This window comes from Barbus barbus (genome assembly GCF_936440315.1).
Source record: "Barbus barbus genome assembly, chromosome: 27".
In the NCBI taxonomy this organism is placed as follows: Eukaryota; Metazoa; Chordata; class Actinopteri; order Cypriniformes; family Cyprinidae; genus Barbus; species Barbus barbus.
Window position 1 is genome coordinate 6,030,953 of NC_136755.1, and position 22,821 is coordinate 6,053,773.

At 36.8% G+C, this 22,821-nt stretch overlaps 2 protein-coding genes across 2 annotated transcripts in view; both read left to right on the plus strand.

Moving 5' to 3' along the window:
• The first annotated feature begins 64 nt into the window (after positions 1-64).
• LOC306846971 (protein mono-ADP-ribosyltransferase PARP10-like) lies at positions 65-14,680 on the plus strand. Its single transcript, XM_079380699.1, has 12 exons — positions 65-169; positions 377-433; positions 1,493-1,668; positions 1,765-2,007; positions 4,555-4,785; positions 4,859-5,850; positions 6,946-7,155; positions 7,236-7,365; positions 9,213-10,163; positions 11,722-11,855; positions 12,062-12,236; positions 13,122-14,680. The coding sequence occupies exons 3-12, from the start codon at positions 1,494-1,496 to the stop codon at positions 13,418-13,420; spliced, it is 3,540 nt and encodes a 1,179-aa protein (XP_079236825.1). The 5' UTR covers positions 65-169; positions 377-433; position 1,493; the 3' UTR covers positions 13,421-14,680.
• A 2,213-nt stretch (positions 14,681-16,893) lies between these two features.
• The window catches only part of LOC306846957 (cleavage and polyadenylation specificity factor subunit 1), a 29,747-nt gene continuing 23,819 nt past the window's right edge, over positions 16,894-22,821 (plus strand). The window contains exons 1-15 of the mRNA XM_079380678.1: positions 16,894-17,039; positions 17,274-17,457; positions 17,649-17,676; positions 17,769-17,902; positions 17,988-18,068; positions 18,159-18,310; positions 19,218-19,364; positions 19,475-19,614; positions 20,593-20,703; positions 20,813-20,906; positions 21,111-21,198; positions 21,290-21,421; positions 21,993-22,044; positions 22,133-22,224; positions 22,350-22,424. Of these exons, the coding sequence (XP_079236804.1) occupies positions 17,314-17,457; positions 17,649-17,676; positions 17,769-17,902; positions 17,988-18,068; positions 18,159-18,310; positions 19,218-19,364; positions 19,475-19,614; positions 20,593-20,703; positions 20,813-20,906; positions 21,111-21,198; positions 21,290-21,421; positions 21,993-22,044; positions 22,133-22,224; positions 22,350-22,424 (1,470 nt within the window). The 5' untranslated portion in view covers positions 16,894-17,039; positions 17,274-17,313. The remainder of the gene's footprint in view (positions 17,040-17,273; positions 17,458-17,648; positions 17,677-17,768; positions 17,903-17,987; positions 18,069-18,158; positions 18,311-19,217; positions 19,365-19,474; positions 19,615-20,592; positions 20,704-20,812; positions 20,907-21,110; positions 21,199-21,289; positions 21,422-21,992; positions 22,045-22,132; positions 22,225-22,349; positions 22,425-22,821) is intronic.

The window sequence follows — 22,821 nt, forward strand, 5'->3', positions numbered from 1 at the left end:
GAGTAACAAACGCTGCTATTGGTTGAAACGAATGATTGACAGAAATCGAACGCCTGTAAAACACGGGTGGGAGGGGCTTATAATTTGACGCAGGGGACTTTTATTTATTTCCCCGTGTTTTAGTCAGATAAAAACTTCTGAAATCGCGAGCGTATATTTATCGGCAACCGTACGTAATCTGGCAAATATAGAAGTATTTTTAATTTAATTAATTGTTTGAAAGTTTGGCTGTTGGTAATACGTCTTTAGTACTGCAATTAAAAATGGTGTTACGTATTATTAATTATTTGTACAATAGTGTTATACACATTTAATTAATGTATTATTTTTGTTTGTATCCCTGTAATGTTTCTCTGTGTTGTTGATCTCTTCAAAGCCGGAAGTAGTGAGTCACAGCAGCGGCGGCGCGCGCCAGTCAATGTTCATGTTTAAGGTAATCCTGCTCAGTTTAACTCTCAATATTGTGTTATGCTGTTATTATGCAAGTATTGTTCAAACATGATCGTGCACAGTTTAAATTCTTCTTCGCGTTATGAATATTAATGCTTTACTGTCAGTTATGATCCAGCCTCACCCTTTCAGTTTCTCTTTCTCGACATTGGTTTATTATTACACGACACAAGATATATATTTTCATATATAACAAGTTTACAACATCCAGTTACTCTTAATTTCTAATTTTATTCCTAATTACTATCTATCTATCTATCTATCTATCTATCTATCTATCTATCTATCTATCTATCTCTATTTATAATGAGGTTGCCATCTATTCATTCAGTTACTAACCATTGGTATCTGTCTATCTATCGATCAACTTTATAAAAATATAAGTGCATTGTAATATTATGTGACCCTGGACCACAAAATCTGTCTAAATCTTAAATTGAGATTTATACATCATGTATACATCAATAAATAATCTTTCCATTGATGTATGGGTTGTTAGGATCTGACAATATTTGGCTGATACACAACTATTTGAAAATCTGGAATCTGAGGGTGCAAAAAAATCTAAATATTGAGAAAATCACCTTTAAAGCTCTCCAAATGTAGTTCTTGGCAATGCATATTACTAATCAAAAATTAAGTGTTGATATATTTATGGTAGGAAATTTACAAAATATCTTCATGGACATGATCTTTACTTAATATCCTAATTTTTAGCATTAAAGAAAAATCTATAATTTTGATCCATGCAATGTATTTTTGGCTTTTGCTACAAATATACCCCAGCAACTTAAGACCAGGGTCACGTATATAAATCCTCAAAAAAGGCATTGCAGCATAGATAGGTGATTGAATCTTATAAAAACATTTCAATTTTACGTGAAAAAGAAAGGAAAACCCCACAAACACAACATTTGGTTTGATTGACTTTATTTTAATTACTGTAGCCTCACATATGGTTTTCCTAGTAAGTGGGGCAGGAATGTCAGTTATTCTCAACCGGCTCTACTTCATTCTTCAAGTGTGTTTGCTGTTTTGTCAGGATGGCTGAGGGCGGCCTGGAGGAGCGGAGTTTGGAGATTTTGGATATTCCCGATGATCTGGACGATGACCTTCTGTCTCTCTACTTTGACAACAAGCGACGCTCTGGAGGAGGGAACGTGGTCTCTTTGGAGAAACATGGAAATCATGCTTTGGTGGTTTTTGAAGATGCAGAGAGTAAAAAAATTACATTAAATAATAAAATACAATAAATCAATAAAATGGCAATATTACAAGCATGCATAAGCAAAACTTTTGTTTTTCTTACATTAGCTGCTGCCAGAGTTGTCTCCAAGTCCCATGTCCTCCAGAATATCAAACTGACAGTGCGGAGGAAACCACCAAAGGACCCTGGAAAACTGCTGCTGAAAGGGCTCAATCCACAAACTTCACTGGACCATGTGGAGCTTTATGTGGAAAATGTTACTGGAATGCGTTTTGAAACAGACTTCATCCTGTATCAGTCTCCAAACAAGGATCTGGTTCTAGTACACCTAAAAAAACCTTCAGACAAAGGTTTGTAGCTCATCAGTCTATCAGCATTACATACAGAAAATGCTATTGGCACATTTAAAAATGTATGTGTCTTTGCATTACATAACAAAATATCATACCAAATGGTGTTTATTTGAATGAAATATTATAGCACAAGCTAGTTTTCAAGCAAAACATTTCAATAAAAGTGTCTAGGGTTTCACAAGATAATCTTAGTGGAACATGTTCATGTTAATGTGTTCCTCCACACCTCTGATAGGACACCTGTGTGACTTTATACATCCTCTAAATTTCACTAAAACAACAGAAACAGTAAAAACGATGAAGACAATTCTGAGAAAAGCTTGAGCAGCGATCAAACACAGACTTTATAAAAAGAAACTAGTTTAATAATTTTTTTTCCTTAACAAGGATGCATAACAATGATCAAAAGTAACAGTAAAGACATTCAAATAAATACTGTTATTTTGAACTGTATTCATTAAAGAATTCTGAAAATGCATCATCATGGTTTCCATAAAATATTAGGTAGTACAACCATTTTTAACATTCATAATATCAATAAATGTATTTCTTGAGCAGCAAATCAGCATATTAGAGTGATTTCTGAAGGATCATGTGACACAGTAATGATGCTGAAAATTCAGCTTTGCATCACAGAAATAAATTACATTTTAAAATGCATAAATTACCGGAAGTTAGTTCTGAGGAAAGCTTGAGCAGCATGTGAGCACAGACTTTTGGTTTGATATCATTGTATCAAATAATGGTATTTTTAAGTACATTTTTAATACTTTTAAGAGCCACTCTATCAGAGATTTTAGTTCTTATTAGTCTTTTTAAAGGGGTCATCGGATGCCCATTTTCCACAAGTTGATATGATTCTTTAGGGTCTTCATGAAATATCTGCAAAATACTTTGGTTAAAATTCCTCAATGATAGTGTAAAACAATTACAACAAAACAAACAGATAAAAAAATGGCTAAATCAGTTCTGTTCACAGCGATCCGTTTCGGTGCATGTCTCTTTAAATGAGCACGGGCGGCATTTGATTCTCGAGTCGGGGGGCAAGCAAAAATACAATGCCCGTGCATCAAAACAATGCGCTACTATATTGCAATGCATTGTGTCAATATAGTGCAGTGAAGAATAACTTAAAGAGGTTGCCTGCGTTTACTAAGCTGTGAAACTTTAACTCTTGCTGCTGATTTGGATGGCGATGCTTCCCGTTTTAAGTGTCAGTTGATGGCCTTTTTTAACCAGAAATGTGCACGCTGCTTTTCTGATGTTCATTTAAGTTTTCCGTGTCTTTTTCCTGTGTCACTTGAAATGTGTCCGTTTTGAATCATTGTGGTGAGACACGTGAGGAAAAAATAAACGATCAGTTGTGGGACTATTCTGTCATAAATCGTATACCATTCATTTCTGAACTTTCTAGCGTCCCTTACTGCTAATGAACTTACTGGTTGATGTCGTGTTTTCTCTACGATTACATGTAGATGAAGGCTCAGAATGCACGCATAATCAGCTTTAACATAGCTTTTATTAACACTGTTCAGCTACGCAACATGAGTGCTGGCTAACTTCTCAGCAGCAATGAACACAACCAACCTTTGACTAATTTGCATTACCTAGACTGACAGTGAATACAGCCAATAGGAACAGAGACTATGTTGCTTCTGACATATGATTGGCTGAGCCAAACGTAAGAATACTACAGTTGATATGTCCTGATCTCAGTAAAGTTTACACATGCTTTTAGTCCGAAATCTGGATCTCACTCAGGATGCGCGCTGTCTGTGGAAGTTTGGCTGCTTTCAGAATAAATCACTGAGGCATTTTTGTCCCGTCCATTGCTTATCACTGATATTTCGAGAATAAATCCAGCATCATTCTTGAAACTTTGCAGCATGTATGTGTCCGAAAAATTTGAATTCTAAATGGATTATAGTCTGGAAAACACACAAAGCGCGCTCCTTTTGTCACTAAAAGAATCACTTATCAAAGTTCTTCGTGATCTCACAAAGTTCCGTTATAATCAAGCTCTCTAAACTACATAATAAATCTTTTTTTACATCACGTCTGCACTTAGTTAGTCATGAGATGATTCAGGAGCGTGTTCCGTTTTTGTAAATTCAAAACCACCAAACCAAAACTAATCCACTGCATCCTCAGTGGCTCTCATGTCAGGAGAAACTGAAGACTGAGGACGGAAATATGCTAAAACGGGACAGTCCGTCAGTGGCCGTAGGTGGGGCCTGAGCCAATATGGTCATACTGCGCAGAAAATCAAAACGGCTTCATAATTGAGACTAAGCTAAGATAATTGAGATAATTGAGTTTTTAGGGATAAAATAAAAAAGTAGGGAATGGATTTTTATCATTGTATGGTGGTTATGTTCACACACTGCTAAGACACATATATATGCAAACACCATGTAAAAGTGTCCCCTTTAACGCTTGCACAAAATCTAGAACCATCTCAAATAAATTCATGCATGAATGCACGATAATAATCTGCAGTACGCTTCTCTTAAATGTTCTGTCATTGTCTGTGTGATTCCATAGATTTTCAGATGCTTAAAGACGAAGTTTCCAAGAAGCCTTTAAACAGAGCAAAGCTCACTCTGGAGCAGGTCCAATCCACAGACTCCATTTTGGTGGCCAGTCTGTCTCCTACCCTCACAGAGGACATGCTGGAGCTCTACTTTGGAAGTAGTCGTGCTGGAGGCGCTGATGTCCTGGCAGTTAGCATGCTAGCTGGTGGACGTGCTAAGGTTTCTTTTAAAGATGTGAAATGTAAGTCAAGATGTCTTTCTTGAAGTCTCTGTTTTAGAGTTCTGGAATCTCAATCGAGTGTTCTCTTTCACAGCTGTGGACGTCGTTCTCCAGAAATCCCATCATTATGAAGGTACAGATTTAGTAGTGGAGCCGTACTTTGATTTCCTGCATGCTCTTGAGGATCAGTCGTCTGTGAGCGCTCAAGATGAACAGGGAACATTGACGGATGTGAACCAACCACAGACGGTCTCACCCCAAAGTCCGACTGTTTCTGTCCCAGTGGTGAGCACGAGCTTAGGACACAAAGCTTCTCTCACGGACAATGCCACAAATTTGGCGACTACTGCATCTGCTCCTGAGCCGTCTGTCCAGAAGGAATGCGTTAGCTTCGTATCTGTGCTTGACGCCACTAAACATCACCTGCTCATTTCGAGTAGTTTGCTCGAGAACCTCAAAAAGGATCACCCCAAATTTGACGTCAGTCTAGCAAAAGATGGCGTCCATATCAAAGGGCCTGACCAAATTGAGGTCGAAAGACTTAAAAACGAAGTTCTGAAGTTCCTGACTGGTGTTGTAGAGGACCGTCTGACGTATGACAAACTCAAAGCTGAGTTTCTCGGGAGGGAGGATGTTAAAAAGAGGCTTAATTTGTCTTTGAAAAGCGTACCTTCAACCTACAGCGTGTCGGACTGTACGGTCTCTGTAACGTCCCTGTCCCGTAGCGCAGTCAAACAGGCCCGAGACCTGATAGAGTCCCAGATATCAGAGTTCACTGTGCCCATAGTCAAAGAGTGCGAGAGCATGCTGTCTTCAACGGAGTGGTCTGACTTCCTGGCATCTCTGGACTTTTGCATTGCCAAACTGTCCGACGCTGGTGGAGTGATTACTGCCGTCACCCTGACAGGGATGGAGAAGGACAATGAAGAGAAGATGGTTGCGTTTCTCAGCACCTCACGCCAGATGGAGACTGTTCTGTCGATGGAGCCAGGAATGCTCAAGTTCATGCAACTCCATCATCAAGGTCTACTGGCGGACATGGGAGAGGTCATCCTATTCCCACTGGAGACTGGAGATGGATTGAGTGTTAGTTACTGAGTTTGCTTTCATTCAACTGGTTTAAATGGCATTTACACTCCTGATAAAAAGTTTGGGCTCAGTAAGATTTAGTTTTGTTTTTAATTAATGCTTTTATTCAGCAAGGATGCATTAAATTGATTAAAAGCAGAGGTGGACAGAGTAAAAAACACTACTATCCGCCTCTGATTAAAAGTAACAGTAAAGACATTTAATGTTACAAAAGATTTCTAATTAAGATTTCAAATAAGTGCTGTTCTTTTGAACATTGATAATAATGAGAAATGTTTCTTGAGCAGCAAATCAGCATATTAGACTGATTTCTGAAGGATCATGTGACACTGAAGACTGGAGTAAAATTCAGCTTTGATCGCATAAATAAATGACATTTTTAAGTATAGTCAAATAGAAAACAATTATTTTAAATTGTAATAATATTTCACAGTATTGCTGTATTTGGATCAAATAAATGCAGCCTTGATGAGCAGAAGTTCATCAAAAACAAACCTCAAACATTTGAACAATAGTGTGTTGTAGAATGTATTGAAGTTGTTCACAAAATCATTTTTAAAAGTAAAAATGGTTAAATCATGCTTAAAAGTATTTTTATGTTAATATAAATATATAAAAGTATTTAAAATTATTTCTAATACATAAAATGAATAATAAGAAATATAGATATATAATATAATAGGATTGAGTTTTACTGAATTGTTGTTAGTAAATAATAAAAAAAGTAATTAACTAACAAACAAAATTAAGAAATATAAAATTATCTTATTTAATTCAGTTAATTTGTGTAGTAAAAATAGACTAACCTGCAATATTGTGTTGAAAATCTAAGGTACTCAATATCAGTATTTGCATGAGCATTCAGAAAAACAGCACGATTCACTGTAAATTGCATTTGTTAATTTTACTTTAAAAATCTTGCAAACTTAGCCTATTGCCTCTTAAATGGAATTATTTTTCTCATAATTCTTATAATTTCTATTTCTATTATAATGCGTTGTAATTTTTCTCAGTCTTGAGCTGAAGTGATAACTATGAACTGTGGTAATTGTCTTCTATAATTGCTTTGCAATCTCTTAAATTCACTTGCAGATTCAGGGAGAATGGAGTGTGTGCCAATCAACAGCAGAATTATTAAGTGCTATCATCGGATCAGTCTTTACAAAGACCATTGTGGTGACCCAGCCTGGCATTTCCCGCTTCCTGCTGGAGGAGGAGGGTGTCAGCATACTGGGAGAGATGACAGCAAAGTTCGAAGTCTATATCGACATGGCCAAAGTGCACTGGGAACCTCTAGAAGATGTAACATATCCAGCCTTGTTGTTTAATCATATATATGCTCAGTAATACTTTAGGGTTGATTGTATTTGTGCTTTCCACAGGACATACTGGAGCTGGCATGGAAAATGACAACCTGTCAAAACTTCCAGAGAAGTTCCTCTGCAAATTCCATTCAGGAATTCACTGCTGGAGTCCCGAATGGACGTAACCCAACCGATGCACGTACTTCAGGTCATTATAGATAATTTCCCTGACTGATTCTTTACCAGTCGTTGAATTATAAGTGGGCCAAGACCCTTTAGTTCCACTTCTTTTCTGCGTGAAATAAAATACAATGATTTAGGGCCCTATGATTTGCGCAATGCGGACGGAATCGCAGAATCAATAATGGAATTTACTGTATAACGCGGAATGTCATGGAATTTGTTAAAGTTTGGATGAATTAGTTAAAAGTAGGCCAGTACACTTAAATCAAATTGCTATATGGACCAGTATCTGTAAATATTAAACCATAAAAGACTATTTAAATTTAAATCCTGCATGTTCTGAATGAATGGTGCAGCCGCAGACACGAAGTTTCATTTACTACACACATACTGAGCGCGCAGTGATTTCAGTATCTGCCGTCTAAATTAATGAGGACATAAATACACAAGCAACATCCCCAGAACTGCTCTGAGAGTCACTTCATGTGCATTTTACCGTTTCATTTGAGTAAATATATCATCATGTCCAGGGTTGCCAGGTTTTCAAAACAAAACCCGCCCAATTGCTACCCAAAGCTAGCCCAATCGTGGGGATAAAATCCATGTTTTTAGGAGGGGTTCCCATGGTAAAATTTGCATTCCAGGAGCTAAATATCACATTATTAGGGTCGCTTTAGTCTCGCGTAGCCAGACCTTCAAACTGATGGCTGAAGGTCTGGAATCCATGGCAGCTTTCATTGGCCAAGGCCCGCCCATGATGCCGTTTGACCGACATGTCAAACAACCAATCACAGTTTGTTTCGTTCAGCGTCACATTTCGGGGCGTGGAAATGTCGCCACAATAACAGACCGGTGTGTAAGACTCTCGGATATATTTTAAAGATTCTATGCCGCGAACTATAAATATTTCACATCCAGCGTTTAGTTGATCCTGATAAGCGCTCGTCGTCACAGTAGTAAACACGGCGGCTTTCTTCTTTCTTGAGGAGGTTTAGCGTCATGGCATCTTTGTTTCCAGGCGGAACGTTAAAGAACGGGACACACACGTCTCCCGGAAATCCTGTATAATTCAACCAATCCGACGACGACTTCGAAACTCCTGAAGTGTTTCCACTTTTGTGTGCCACATATGCACGTCTGAGGCTGAGACTAGGTTCAGCCTGCAACAGTTTTAAAGTAGCCCATATGGTAACTTGGCAAAAGGTCCTCATGGCAACCTGTCAAAATAAAAGTTTGGTTTAACTTGAAGAAATTGTATAAGAAATATATTACTACTGCACAGTAGAGTGTACGTACTACTACTAAAGAAATAATCACACTATATTTCTTTCATGTTTTAATTTTTAATTGTAATCCCCCTTTGATTGCCAAAAAATAAAGTTTGTTTAACTATCATTGGATTAAAAGATAAATTTCGATAACCAGAAAAATTAAAGTACACAACACAGAATTTCTGAAAAAAACAAAACCTTTCTTAGGGCTATTGTTAATATAAATTTAAAAGAAATGTTGTTTTTATGCACTTTAATAACTAGACATGCTTAAACAGAATTTGTTAACAATAAAACAGAATGCGTGAAAAAAATAAAACATATTTCATAGGGGCCTAAATATAACATTTTTGTTTAACTTTTAATATATAGATGTAAAGTTTCATGGTTTTCATTAATTAGACTTGCTTTTTGATTAATTAAAATTGAATTTAACCATTAAAAAGGAGTCTAGAAAAATTTTAATGGAAAAAACGGAATTTGGAACAAAATAAAACAGAATGGGAAAAACTTGAATGGATTTCATTGGGCCCTAAATACTATGCTAATCTGTTGTTTTTTGTTGAACCCCAATGGTTACTGAATGTTTTCTCTCACTCAGCTCGTATTGAAGAAGCTAAGAAAATCTTGGCAGTCATTGGCAGCGATTTGAACCCCCAACCTTCCAGTTTAGGAGCCACAGACAGTGAATCTTTAGAGCTGTATTCAGACCAGAGTCAAGATATCTCAGCAGCAGCAGAAGAAGAGGACGACCAACCCCAATCACTGCAGGCCCATGACCTCCAGAGCTCCTCTGCACCCATGGACGCCTGCAGCCTCGACGAAGACGCAAGTTTCTTGCTGGCCATTCAGATGTCAATGGAGCTCAACCAAAGATCAGACTCAGAGGACATCCAGAAAGCTCTAGAACTGTCCCGGAGCGACTCCATGCCAAACCAGGAGAACACGCAGCTGGAGAGAGCGTTTGAAATGTCCTTGCAAGACACCATCATGTCAGCTAACAAAGCCGAGATCTGTGTGTTTGCTAACTACAACCATGATCTTGTCAGGGTGGACATCGCATTGGGCAAGAAGGTTGGATTGAGACAGTGTGAGGAGAAGGTCGAGAACAAGAACCTGCGGAAACTCTCCTCCCATCAGAAGAGATGCATAGAGCTCATTAAGAGGAAGCATGCCGTCGAGATCAGCATCCAGGGCACCACCGCAGTCCTCTCCGGCTTTAAAGAGTACGTCTCTGAGGCCGTGATGGACCTGAAGAACGTCCTGAGAAGGACAGAGAATATGTTGACGGATGCTGAAATCGTGAAGACCGTACAGTGGGTTTGGGTTGAGCCGGGCTCCTCCTCGAAGGCCATCCCGTACCCGCCGGATGCCACAGTGTTCATTGAGAACGCTTGGAAGATGAAGCAGAAGAAGACTGATATTCTCTTCAACAATCAGCCGTACACCATTGACTTCGAGAAGATGGAAGAGCACAGTTTGGCATCCGGGAAATCCGGGCCTATTAAACGGAAAATGCTGAGCACAGAGGACTTGTACACGGATGGTGCAGGTACAAATTAAACTGAATTACATAAAACCCCCAAAATAATGAAATTCCCAAAGGGAGACTTCACCTTTTCTGCTGTTGATGCCAGACTACGCTATCATTATTTTTGTTTAAAAACAGGTGAAATAGTTTTTCATAATAGTTTCCAGACATAACACATACATCTTTTTCAGATGATATATACATGATATGCCAATTAATTAGTGAAATTATTTATGAATTTAAGAATATGTAACTTAATTACGTTGTTGATTATGTCAAGTTGATTACACATGATATTCTGATTAATTAGTCAAAATAATCAAAATTAGTGGCTTAAATCAATATTTGCTGGGAAAATCAATCAAATTAAAATAATTTTAAGAATATGAAAGTATTTAATAATTTAGATTGAGTTGTTTAGTTGTTAAAAAATGCAATTGAATTAATTGTCAATGGTATGTCAGTTAATTAGTCAAATTATTCACAATAAACTGCATAATTCAGTGTTGAGAAAAACGTCAAATTAAAATAACCTAAGAATGTTAAATTATGAATTTATAAAATTTATTTATTTATGAATTATAATAAATTATTTGGGGGAAAATTTGGGATTATTGAGCCAGCCTAAGGAAATTGCTAAAATATATATTATTACTTTAATATATTAAAATGTACATATTATTTGTTTTATCTTAATATCTGGCCTTATTCGTTAGTATTATTGGTCACACTTTAGTTTGGGGACCAGTTCTCACTATTAACTATCAACCATGACTTTTGCCTCAAAAAACTCCTAATTTGCTGCTTATAAGATAGTTGTTAAGTATAGGAATGGGGTAGGTCAGGATTAAGAATAAGGCATTAATATGTGCTTTATAAGTACCAACAAACAGCCAATATGCTAGTAATATGCATATTAATAAACAACCCCTAAACTAAAGTGTTCCTGTAATATCTGTTAGTGTGGTTTGGTCTGAATGGGATACTTCAAGCTTGAATTGCTTTGATTGTAGAACAATCTAAAGATATGATCACCTTAAAACAAAAAAAGGTTTATTGTCAATAGTTCAGTGAGGTATGAAGCACAGCTCACACAGAAGTCACTTTCAAACGTGGTGAATTTACACAACCAACTTTAACATACCAAAATCTGCATGGGGAACAACTTCTTACTCTTGTGAATCTCCCAATTGCACAGATTCCGATTGAATTCCTATTGGATTTCATCCTTGCAATTTCGCTGGGCATGTGACCACACTCAATACTTGAATATTTGTGTGTTTTCTGTAATTCATCACATTAAATTAATGTGATAAATAGTGGAAATGGTGGAAATCAGAGATGAGGGAGGGTAGGATCCAAATGTAGCATCCAAGGAGCAGGAACGAAGAAACAGGCACAGAACCGAGGCAGCCAACACAACATCCAACACTGGACAATACTTGACATGAGCACAGGAAACAGGGAAGCCAGAAGAACTACAGACTGACTACAAAGACTCACCAGACAGGAAGCAACTTAAGAAAACAGGGAACAAATGGTATAAGTTTGTATTTAGTAGATGATATTTATTTTTCAGATGAAGATTACAGTCTGCTGTCCAGTTTGCCTGAAGTGTGTCCCGTGGATGTGGACTCTGATGAATTCCAGAATGTGGTCAAAGATTTCTATGACACCCTTCAGGACAACCACAACAAAATCAGAATCATTAAGGTACGATTTAACACGGTCGCACAACTCCGTGTCTGTCAGTCCATGTGTAGTTCAGAGGGGTTTTTACTGTGCATTAATAGTTTTTTTTATTTTACTATCAGGTTTGGATTCAAAAAGTTTACAGGATTGATTATCTGCTTTGGAAGTGTTTTTGGTTGTCTGGTATCGGCTGCTATCTCTCACACTGACTCTGATGGTGTTTTCAGGTTGAGAAGCTGATGAATAAACTCCTGCATGACCAGTACAGGCTGAAGAAGGTCAGTATTGAGCAGACCTCCTCAGAGTCGCAGGTGCAGCGCACCCTCTACCACGGCACCAGCGAGACCAGCGTCAAGGAGATATGCATTCACGGCTTCAACAGGAGCTTCTGTGGGAAAAACGGTACATATGCTGCTGTTTGATATGGCAAGCTTCACAGTTAGCATGCCTTACAGCAGGGCTATTACAGTTAACTAAAATAAAAAAAATACAGGTGACACTTTATTTTAAGATGTGTATTTATACATTTAATTAATGAGTAATATTAATTAACTACATGTACTCACTATATGGTTAGAGTTCGGGTTTGGCTTAGGGTTACTTCTATGTAATTATTAGGGATGCATCGATACTGGTATCGGTATCGGGCCCGATACTTAGCTCCTGTACTCATACTCGTTAAATTCTGAATGTATTTAAATATACATAATAAATAAACACAGTACACATACATGTATTATGTAAACAAAAACTTTTATTTTGGATGTGATTAATCGTTTGACAGCACTAATATATAAATACACACACATGCATGTATATATTTCAGAAAAAAGATGTTGTGTTTATATATTAAAAATATTTATTGATAATATAAATTATATGAATATAAATATAGACATGTAAATACATGTAAATATTTTCAAAACATATACTGTATGTGTGTGTATTTATATATACATAATAAATATACACAAAACACACATATATTATGGAAACAAAAACTTTTATTTTGGATGTTATTAATCATTTGACAGCACTACTTTAAATTGAAGTAAATATGTAAAAAATAACATTAATACTTATATAACTAAAATAAAAATTATATAGACTCACAAAAAAACGAATAAAAATGGCTAAAACTTTAACATAAATTTGAAATAAAACAGAAAATAGCATTAAAATCTAATTCAAAATGTTAATAAAAACTATAATAGTACATAAATGAGACTGAAGTAATACTGAAATGAATTTAAAAATGACAAATGCATCTTCTCTCATCTCTGACAGCCACTGTGTACGGGCAGGGCGTGTATTTTGCGGTGAACGCCTCGCTGTCCGTGTCTGACACCTACTCCCCACCCAACGCGGATGGGCACAAGTTTATTTTTGTGGCCAGAGTGCTGACCGGAGACTTCACCGTGGGCAAATACGACTACAAAACCGCCCCGCTCAAGGAGAGCTCTGGCATTCCTGTCAGATACCACAGCGTGACGGATCAGATGAGCTCCCCGACTCTATTCGTCATCTTCAACGACACACAGGCTTATCCAGAGTACCTTATCACATGCAAGAAGATCTACGGCTAATCGCATACTTTCACATTTATAATGTCTCTGGCAATCATGTCTAATCATTAAACCACTCTCACTTTACTGCTGATGTGCTTATTTTGCTTTGAACAGTAGTTGTTTTTCTGTTTTTGTTTTTTTTATTGTGTGAATAATAGGATTCTTCTGTGTTGTAAGTGACTGAAAAAATATTTGCATATTTTAGTGTTCTTTACTGATTGATATTTTTAAACAAATGAATTCAGTCATATTGATATTGTTTGTTTTAAGACTGTCAGCTTCACATCACTCACAGATTAGTGTTTTTGGTGTAAAAAATAAAGTAAATAAATGCTGGAATGAAGTTATTGTACAATGTTTTTATACAGTAATAGCAGGATAAATACAGTAACAATGTTTACAATAGACACCAATTATTTAATTGCACACTGTAAAATAAAAAGATATGGGGTTCCTCAGATTGTCACACTTGAAATCATTTGGCAACACCAATAACTTTTCAAATCTAAATTGGTGCCCATCTGAATATGTGTGTATCATATTTATAAGTAACACTTTAATAAGGTTCCATTTGTTAACTATATTTCATGCATTAACTAACATTAACAATGAGCAATACATTGTTGCAGTATTAATTAATCTTTGCTAAGGTTAGTTAATAGAAATACAGCATATCTTTCTATTAAATAACATTAACAAATATGACTTTAAAAAACAGAAAAGTATTAGTAAATGTTGAAATCAACATTCATTAAGATTAATAAATGCTTTTTCACTGTTAGTTAAATAATGTTAACAAATGGACCTTTATTGTGTTACTTATTAATAAAACAATATGACTAACAAAGAGAAATAAATAATTCTATTATAATTGTAATATCATGACTTTTTGGAAATTTTACCAGGGGTATATCACTTTTTCATCTATTTTGTTAACATATATATCATAAATACACTACCAGTCAAAAGTTTTGGAAGTAGATTTTTTTAAATGTTTTTTAAATAAGTCTCTTTTGCTCATCAAGCCTGAATTTATTTGATCCAAACTACAGTAAAAGCAGTAATATTGTGAAATATTTTTACTATTTAAAATAACTGTTTTCTATGTGAATATATGTTGAAATGTAATTTATTTCTGTGATTAAAGCTGAATTTCTAGCATCATTACTCCAGTCTTCAGATCTAATATGATGATTTGCTGCTCAAGAAACTACAAACCCGATTCCAAAAAAGTTGGGACACTGTACAAATTACGAATAAAAAAGGAATGCAATAATTTACAAATCTCATAAACTTATATTTTATTCACAATAGAATATAGATAACATATCAAATGTTGAAAGTGAGACATTTTGAAATGTCATGCCAAATATTGGCTCATTTTGGATTTCATGAGAGCTACACATTCCAAAAAAGTTGGGACAGGTAGCAATAAGAGGCCGGAAAAGTTAAATGTACATATAAGGAACAGCTGGAGGACCAATTTGCAACTTATTAGGTAAATTGGCAACATGATTGGGTATAAAAAGAGCCTCTCAGAGTGGCAGTGTCTCTCAGAAGTCAAGATGGCAAGAGGATCACCAATTCCCCCAATGCTGCGGCGAAAAATAGTGGAGCAATATCAGAAAGGAGTTTCTCAGAGAAAAATTGCAAAGAGTTTGAAGTTATCGTCATCTACAGTGCATAATATCATCCAAAGATTCAGAGAATCTGGAACAATCTCTGTGCGTAAGGGTCAAGGCCGGAAAACCATACTGGATGCCCGTGATCTTCGGGCCCTTAGACGGCACTGCATCACATACAGGAATGCTACTGTAATGGAAATCACAACATGGGCTCAGGAATACTTCCAGAAAACATTGTCGGTGAACACAATCCACCGTGCCATTCGCCGTTGCCGGCTAAAACTCTATAGGTCAAAAAAGAAGCCATATCTAAACATGATCCAGAAGCGCAGGCGTTTTCTCTGGGCCAAGGCTTATTTAAAATGGACTGTGGCAAAGTGGAAAACTGTTCTGTGGTCAGACGAATCAAAATTTGAAGTTCTTTTTGGAAAACTGGGACGCCATGTCATCCGGACTAAAGAGGACAAGGACAACCCAAGTTGTTATCAGCGCTCAGTTCAGAAGCCTGCATCTCTGATGGTATGGGGTTGCATGAGTGCGTGTGGCATGGGCAGCTCACACATCTGGAAAGGCACCATCAATGCTGAAAGGTATATCCAAGTTCTAGAACAACATATGCTCCCATCCAGACGTTGTCTCTTTCAGGGAAGACCTTGCATTTTCCAACATGACAATGCCAGACCACATACTGCATCAATTACAGCATCATGGCTGCGTAGAAGGAGGATCTGGGTACTGAAATGGCCAGCCTGCAGTCCAGATCTTTCAGCCATAGAAAACATTTGGCGCATCATAAAGAGGAAGATGCGACAAAGAAGACCTAAGACAGTTGAGCAACTAGAAGCCTGTATTAGACAAGAATAGGACAACATTCCTATTCCTAAACTTGAGCAACTTGTCTCCTCAGTCCCCAGACGTTTGCAGACTGTTATAAAAAGAAGAGGGGATGCCACACAGTGGTAAACATGGCCTTGTCCCAACTTTTTTGAGATGTGTTGATGCCATGAAATTTCAAAAACTTATTTTTCCCTTAAAATGATAAGTTTTCTCAGTTTAAACATTTGATATGTCATCTATGTTGTATTCTGAATAAAATATTGAAATTTGAAACTTCCACATCATTGCATTCTGTTTTATTCACAATTTGTACAGTGTCCCAACTTTTTTGGAATCGGGTTTGTTATTATTATTATCAATATTTAAAACAGTTGAGTACATTTTTTCAGTATTATTTGATGAATAGAAAGCTCCAAAGATCAGCTTTTATCTTAAATAATAATAAAAAAAGCTTTTATAACATTATACGCTGTACCATTCAAACGCTTGGAGTTTATTTATTTTTTGGGTGGGTAAAGAAATGATAGAAATTAATACTTTTATTTAGCAAGGATGCTTTAAATTGATCAAAAGTGATGATAAAGACATGTTATAATGTTACAAAAGATGCTGTTCTTCTGAACTTTCTTTTCATCAAATTCTGCTGAGCTGTTTTCAACATAATAATAATAATAATGCATGTTTTTGAGCAGAATATTAGAATGATTTATGTATGATTTATAGTGATGATGCTAAAAATTCAGCTTTGAAATCACAGAAATAAGTTACATTTTAAAATATATTCAAACAGTTATTTTAAAAACGAAAAATATTTAAAAATTGTGCTGTTTTTGCTGTGCTTTGGACCAAATAAATACAGTTGGTGAGCAGAAGAGATTTCTTCTTCAAAAAAAAAAATCTTACTGTTCAGAAAAGCTTTGACTGGTAGTGTGCATGTTTTAGAAGCGATAAATTCAAAGAAAAGAGTTAGTAAGAGGCTCAGAGAGGGGAACTCATGTTGCGCTCAGCGCGCGTGCAGCCGGACATATTGCAGCGCTGCGCTCAGTGCGCTGCTGTCGCGAGGCATTCTGGGAAGTGGAATGAATGAGAAAGTGCTGAGTTCGGGCTTAAATTTATATCTTTATGAGACCCACTAGTCATAAGGCTCATTTGCTAAATAGCACAATAATTCGCTGGTATGTTCGAGTTTATTTATACAGATGGTGTTTGTTATGATCAAATACAGCTCGCTAGCGGATTAGCAGGAGAAGCTTGAGAGGCATATAATGTCAACAAACGCTCGTGGACTTGAGTAAATCACAAGAATAAGTCAGCAGATGCGTGTATTTGGCGCTTTATGGTGTCAGATAGTAAGAGGAGCGGCTGTAGAGTTTGTAAACTGTACTCTGTCTCTCTCTGTGTGTGTGTAGGTGCTGAGGAGAGCTGCTCCTCCTCCTCCTCATCTTCATCATGTACGCGGTGTACCGTCAGGCCCATCCGCCCACTGCTGTGGAGTTCGCCGTGTACTGTAACTTCATCTCCAGCCAGGAGAAGAACCTGGTGGTGGCCGGAACATCTCAGCTGTATGTGTACAGGATCATCCATGATGTGGAGGTGAGGGATGTGTTTCTGTCGCTGCTGAACTTGAACTCAAATGAGACAAGACAAATGAAACCTTAGAAGGTTGTGAAATGTGTTTTTATTTTTTGTATCTTTATATAAATATGCTTTCTGTATATTTTTAGAAAAAAATGCTGTTTGGTCATTAATATAAACATGAATGATTTTCTCTTATTGCATTCTAGAGCACTTCCAAATCAGAAAAGTTGTCAGGTAAGACTTTAAGTATCCTGTTGACTAAAATGGATTTTATTATTATTAATATTGCTGTTATGGTTATTATTATTATTAATATTCAATTGTAGATGGCAAGAGCCGAAAAGAGAAGCTGGAGCAGGTGGCGTCCTTCTCTCTCTTTGGAAATGTGATGTCTATGGCCAGCGTTCAGCTCGTGGGCACCAACAGAGACGCCTTGCTTCTCAGCTTCAAAGACGCCAAGGTACCTGTGACTACATTACCGCTACTACCTGCAAAAATAAAGCTTTGAAGAGCATCTAAAGTCAGTGTGTTTGCTTTTCTTCCAGCTCTCAGTTGTGGAGTATGATCCAGGCACGCATGATCTCAAGACTCTGTCGCTGCACTTTTTCGAGGAGCCGGAGTTAAAAGTGTGTACTGCGCTTCTGAGGATGTGTTGAACTGCTGATCTGCTGAGGTGTGTTTTGATCGCTCTGTGCTGTGTGTTTGGATGCTTTCAGGAAGGGTTTGTTCAGAATTTGCACATCCCCATGGTGCGTGTGGACCCAGAGAACCGCTGCGCTGTCATGCTGGTGTACGGCACATGCCTGGTGGTTCTGCCCTTCAGGAAGGACATGCTGACCGATGAACAAGAAGGCATTGTGGGAGAGGGGTACGAACAATATTTTCTAAATATTTACTGGCATTTAAAATTTTTACTCTACCACTGAAAAGTTTGGGGTTGGTAAGGAATTTTTAATGTTTTTGTGAGATTTAAAAAAAGTTTTTTTTAATGTTTTAAGTAGAGCTGTCAAACAATTAATCGCGATTAATCGCATCCAAAATAGAAGTTTTTATTACATAATATATATGAGTGTGTACTGTGTATATGTATTATGTCTATATAAATACACACATATACATGTATATATTTAAGAAAAATTTTATGGTTATATATTAAATATATTTATCTGTAATATAAATAATATAAATATAGATATATGCATGTAAATATTTTCAAAATATATACTGTATGTGTTTGTATTTTTATATATATATATATATATATATACACACACACACATAATAAATATACACAGCGCTCACAACTTTTATTTTGGATGCGATTAATCGCGATTAATCGTTTGACAGCACTAGTTTTTTTTTTTTTGGTCGAATTTATTTGATAAAAAAATATGGTAGCAATAGTAAAATTTTTAAATGTTATTGCAATTTAAAACAACTGCTTTCTATTGTAATATATTTTAAAATGTAATTTATTCCTGTGATGGAATGCTGATTTTTCATCATCATTACTCCAGTCTTCAGTGTCACATGATCCTTCAGAAATCATGTGCTGATTTGCTGCTCGAGAAACATTTTTGATTATTAACAATGTTGAAGAAAGTTCAAAAGAATAGCATTTTTGTTTGAAATAGAAATTAATTGTATTTACTGTTTTTATCTATTTAATGTGTCCTTGCTAAATGAAAGTATTAATTAGCTTATCAGACTCTATTCAAATTAAACTGGTATTTATTTACAGAGAGATCTCATTCAACATATTTCTTCTTTTTTAGGCAGAAATCAAATTTCCTTCCCAGTTACATCATTGATGTTCGTGAGCTGGATGAGAAACTCCTAAACATCATCGATATGAAGTTTCTCCACGGTTACTACGAGCCCACACTGCTTATTCTGTTTGAGCCCAATCAGACGTGGCCGGGGTACGGCTGTTCATCTGATTATCAACACTTCATTACACATGCATTTCCTGTCTCGATCATATGCATTCAGTCTTTAGCATCGCACACTTTGTGTTGTTTGTTATGTTTAGGCGTGTGGCAGTGCGTCAGGACACGTGCGGTATCGTGGCGATCTCTCTAAACATCATGCAGAAGGTTCATCCGGTCATCTGGTCTCTCAGTAACCTGCCCTTCGACTGCACTCAGGTCATGGCTGTGCCCAAACCCATCGGTAAAATATCATCCTCACTCACCTCTACTCTTACTGCACCTGCATGAGCTCCATGCAGACGTTCACCTCTGGTTTTATGGCAGAGCTTCTCAACAAGGTCCTCCATTGTCTGCAAGAATATGTGAAGGCCCCCTAGCCCTTGTTTTGTTTTCAAACATTATTTTATTCTAACGGCACACCCAAGTTTCTGTTAAGTAAACAATAATAGTAATAATAATAATAAATCATAATTAAATCCAGAAATTTTAGACGTGGAATGTTCTTCAGGGTACACTGACTCACCCTTGATTTACTAGATAAGAAGTATTTTAGAATTATTAATTATTTTGTAATTAAATTAAAAATATTTTAGACTATTTTAGAAATATCATTTTGCCAGCACGGGTCACAACTAGTTTTTAAGGGAATGAATATCTAGATTTCTTTTGTTGTTTTAGCTCATAAGTTTTATTATTTGTATTCACTAAAAAGTATTTGAAATCATTGAAAGTCCTCTGAGACCCAAGTTTGCTCAGGCCCTCTGGTTGAGAACCACTGTATTATTATGGCAATATTTTTGTTATAGGTATTAGGAGTATTTTCTTTTGAACTTTGAGTGTCTCATCAGAAAAATAAACTTTCCAGTTCTTCTTGTATTTCATCTGTTTTTTATATATTTATGTTTTGGAAGCCTGTTCTAGACAGTATACATTTTAGCCAATGTTAACTCTACAAGCATTAGCATGATGATGTTAAATGTGAGAAGAGCAACAATAATTTATGATCTTAAAGGCCTTCTGATCTCATCTGTTGTGCTTAAGTATTTGAAATGAGTTTGAGATTAGTTTTGTTTGTTGATATAAATCGGGTGATTTTAACTAGAAAGTGAAGGAAAACAAGTCAAGTGTTCAGCATACATAAGGCTCCAGTACTTAAAAGCATCCCAGCATCCACCTCTTCAAGCTGTTTGAATGATAACGTTGTGTGTTTTGTGTTCAGGTGGAGTTGTGGTGTTCGCTGTGAATTCATTAATGTATCTGAACCAGAGCGTTCCTCCGTTTGGAGTGTCACTCAACAGTCAGACCAACGGCACCACAGCTTTCCCCTTGAGTAAGTTCTGCTCAGACTTCTTCCCTCCCCAAAATAACGTCTTTACAGTCAAAGTTATGATTGCTAACTGGTGCCATTTCACTCTAATTCACTCTGTTTTGCTCGTCAGGGTCACAGGATGAAGTGAAGATCACACTGGATTGTTCTCAATCATCCTTCATCACCTCTGATAAGATGGTCATCTCATTAAAAGAAGGAGAAATGTGAGACCTTTCGCTTTTATGACCACATGCTTCCATTGCTTTACATTTTAGTCATTTAGCAGACACTTTTATCCAAATGACAATAGAAGCAGTCAAAACCAACAAAAGAGCTTTATGTCACATAAAAACCAGATAGGTGTGAAATGGTCATTTGGATCAGAGATCTGACCATGTTTGTTGACCGTGTGTCTTGTCATGTTGCAGTTACGTGTTGACGCTCATCACAGATGGCATGAGGAGCGTTCGGGCGTTTCACTTTGACAAGGCTGCCGCCAGCGTCCTGACCACTTGTGTGAGTGATCAGCTGTGCCAGCAGCATCAGTCTGGAATCCTCTGCACTTGATCACAGACACTCACACTCTCCCTCATCTCTCTCCTCTCAGATGACGACCATGGAGGCCGGTTATCTGTTCTTGGGCTCTCGCCTGGGCAACTCACTGCTGCTCAGGTACACTGAGAAACTCCAGGAAACGCCAATGGAAGAGGGCAAAGAGAACGAGGAGAAAGAGAAACAGGTGTGTGAACCATTGTGAAGAGAAGTGCACTTCAGCATACTTGTTGTGGAAGTAATATAATTTAGAAGAATCGACTAGTGTGATTTCAGACAGTTCAATACATGTTTTTGGAAATAAATAAAATCTCAATTAAATGGACGTATTATGGTATTTATTTATAGTAAATGCAATTAGCTGAACTTAAGTGCTTTTTGACCCACTTAAGTAGTACTTGCACATCTTTAAATGTAATTTCATAATTCTATTGTCTATGGTTACACTACAAGTGTGCATTTTATACAATCAAGCACACTTCTTTATCCGAAGTGAATGAACACATATAAGCTACACCAGTAGTTTGTCCAATTCTGCTTTTGTACAATGCCGGTCACATAAACAGTTAAGATTAGAGTGAAATGATCTGTGATCCTATTAAAAATAAACTTTAGCCCATCCTTCCTAAAGCTGAGATCCAGTCAGTGATGAAAAATATATTTTTGTAATGAAAAATATCATTAAATGTGTCTTTTAAGCTCATGTAATCTTTTGTAAGAAGGATCTGAAGCTCATATCGAATGCCTCTGTCTTCCAGGAAGAGCCTCCGAATAAGAAGAAGCGTGTGGATTCCATGGCTAACTGGGCAGGTAGTGTAATTAATGGCAGTGTTGTATGTGGTTCAGATATGGTTTGTGCTGTTGTGTTGTGTACATATGTGTGTGTTGCTGTGTTCAGGTAAGGCCAATCTGCCTGACGAGCTCGATGAAATCGAGGTGTACGGGAGTGAGGCTCAGTCAGGCACTCAGCTGGCTACATACTCGTTTGAGGTGAGGTCCTATCTAATCTGATCTCAGTAACATATTTCATTTGCAAAATACCACATATGTACATGTCCAGTGTTGCTGCCTGTATGAAACAGATGTATAAAACTAGATGTGCTGTTTATGTCCAGGTTTGTGACAGCATACTGAACATAGGACCCTGTGTCAGCGCCTCCATGGGAGAACCGGCCTTCCTGTCTGAAGAGGTAGCTCTTACTTTCCCTACAGTGATGACGTACTATTATTATTATTTTTTTTAGGCCAACCTATAAGTTCGCGTTTCTGTACTTCACTGGGCAAAAACCCAAGAGCTTATAATTCATACATGTTTTTTTCATCATGATAATCTTCACAAATGAACAAAATTTTTATGAATTCTGAAGCCTAAAAACAATCAGCAGAAGTAAAAAGCTAAACATAGGTTATAAACGAGCTGCACCACAATAAAAGTCTTTATTTAAAAACATTTTCCCTGAAGGTTTGAGCCGGAATAGTTTTCAAGAGACTAGTGATCAGAGTTTATCTATTCAGTGTGAAAATGTTTAAAGTCCTCTGCAGTCACATTTAGACACTTGTTAGCAACCACCTTTTTCAAGACAAGTA

Excerpts from the sequence above, each read along its gene's own strand:
- LOC306846971 (XM_079380699.1), top strand. The coding sequence starts at position 1,494 with ATGGCTGAGGGCGGCCTGGAGGAGCGGAGTTTGGAGATTTTGGATATT. Across the intron at positions 7,366-9,212 it reads AACCGATGCACGTACTTCAG|CTCGTATTGAAGAAGCTAAG; the intron begins GTCATTATAGAT and ends TCTCTCACTCAG. Across the intron at positions 12,237-13,121 it reads GAGCTTCTGTGGGAAAAACG|CCACTGTGTACGGGCAGGGC; the intron begins GTACATATGCTG and ends CATCTCTGACAG.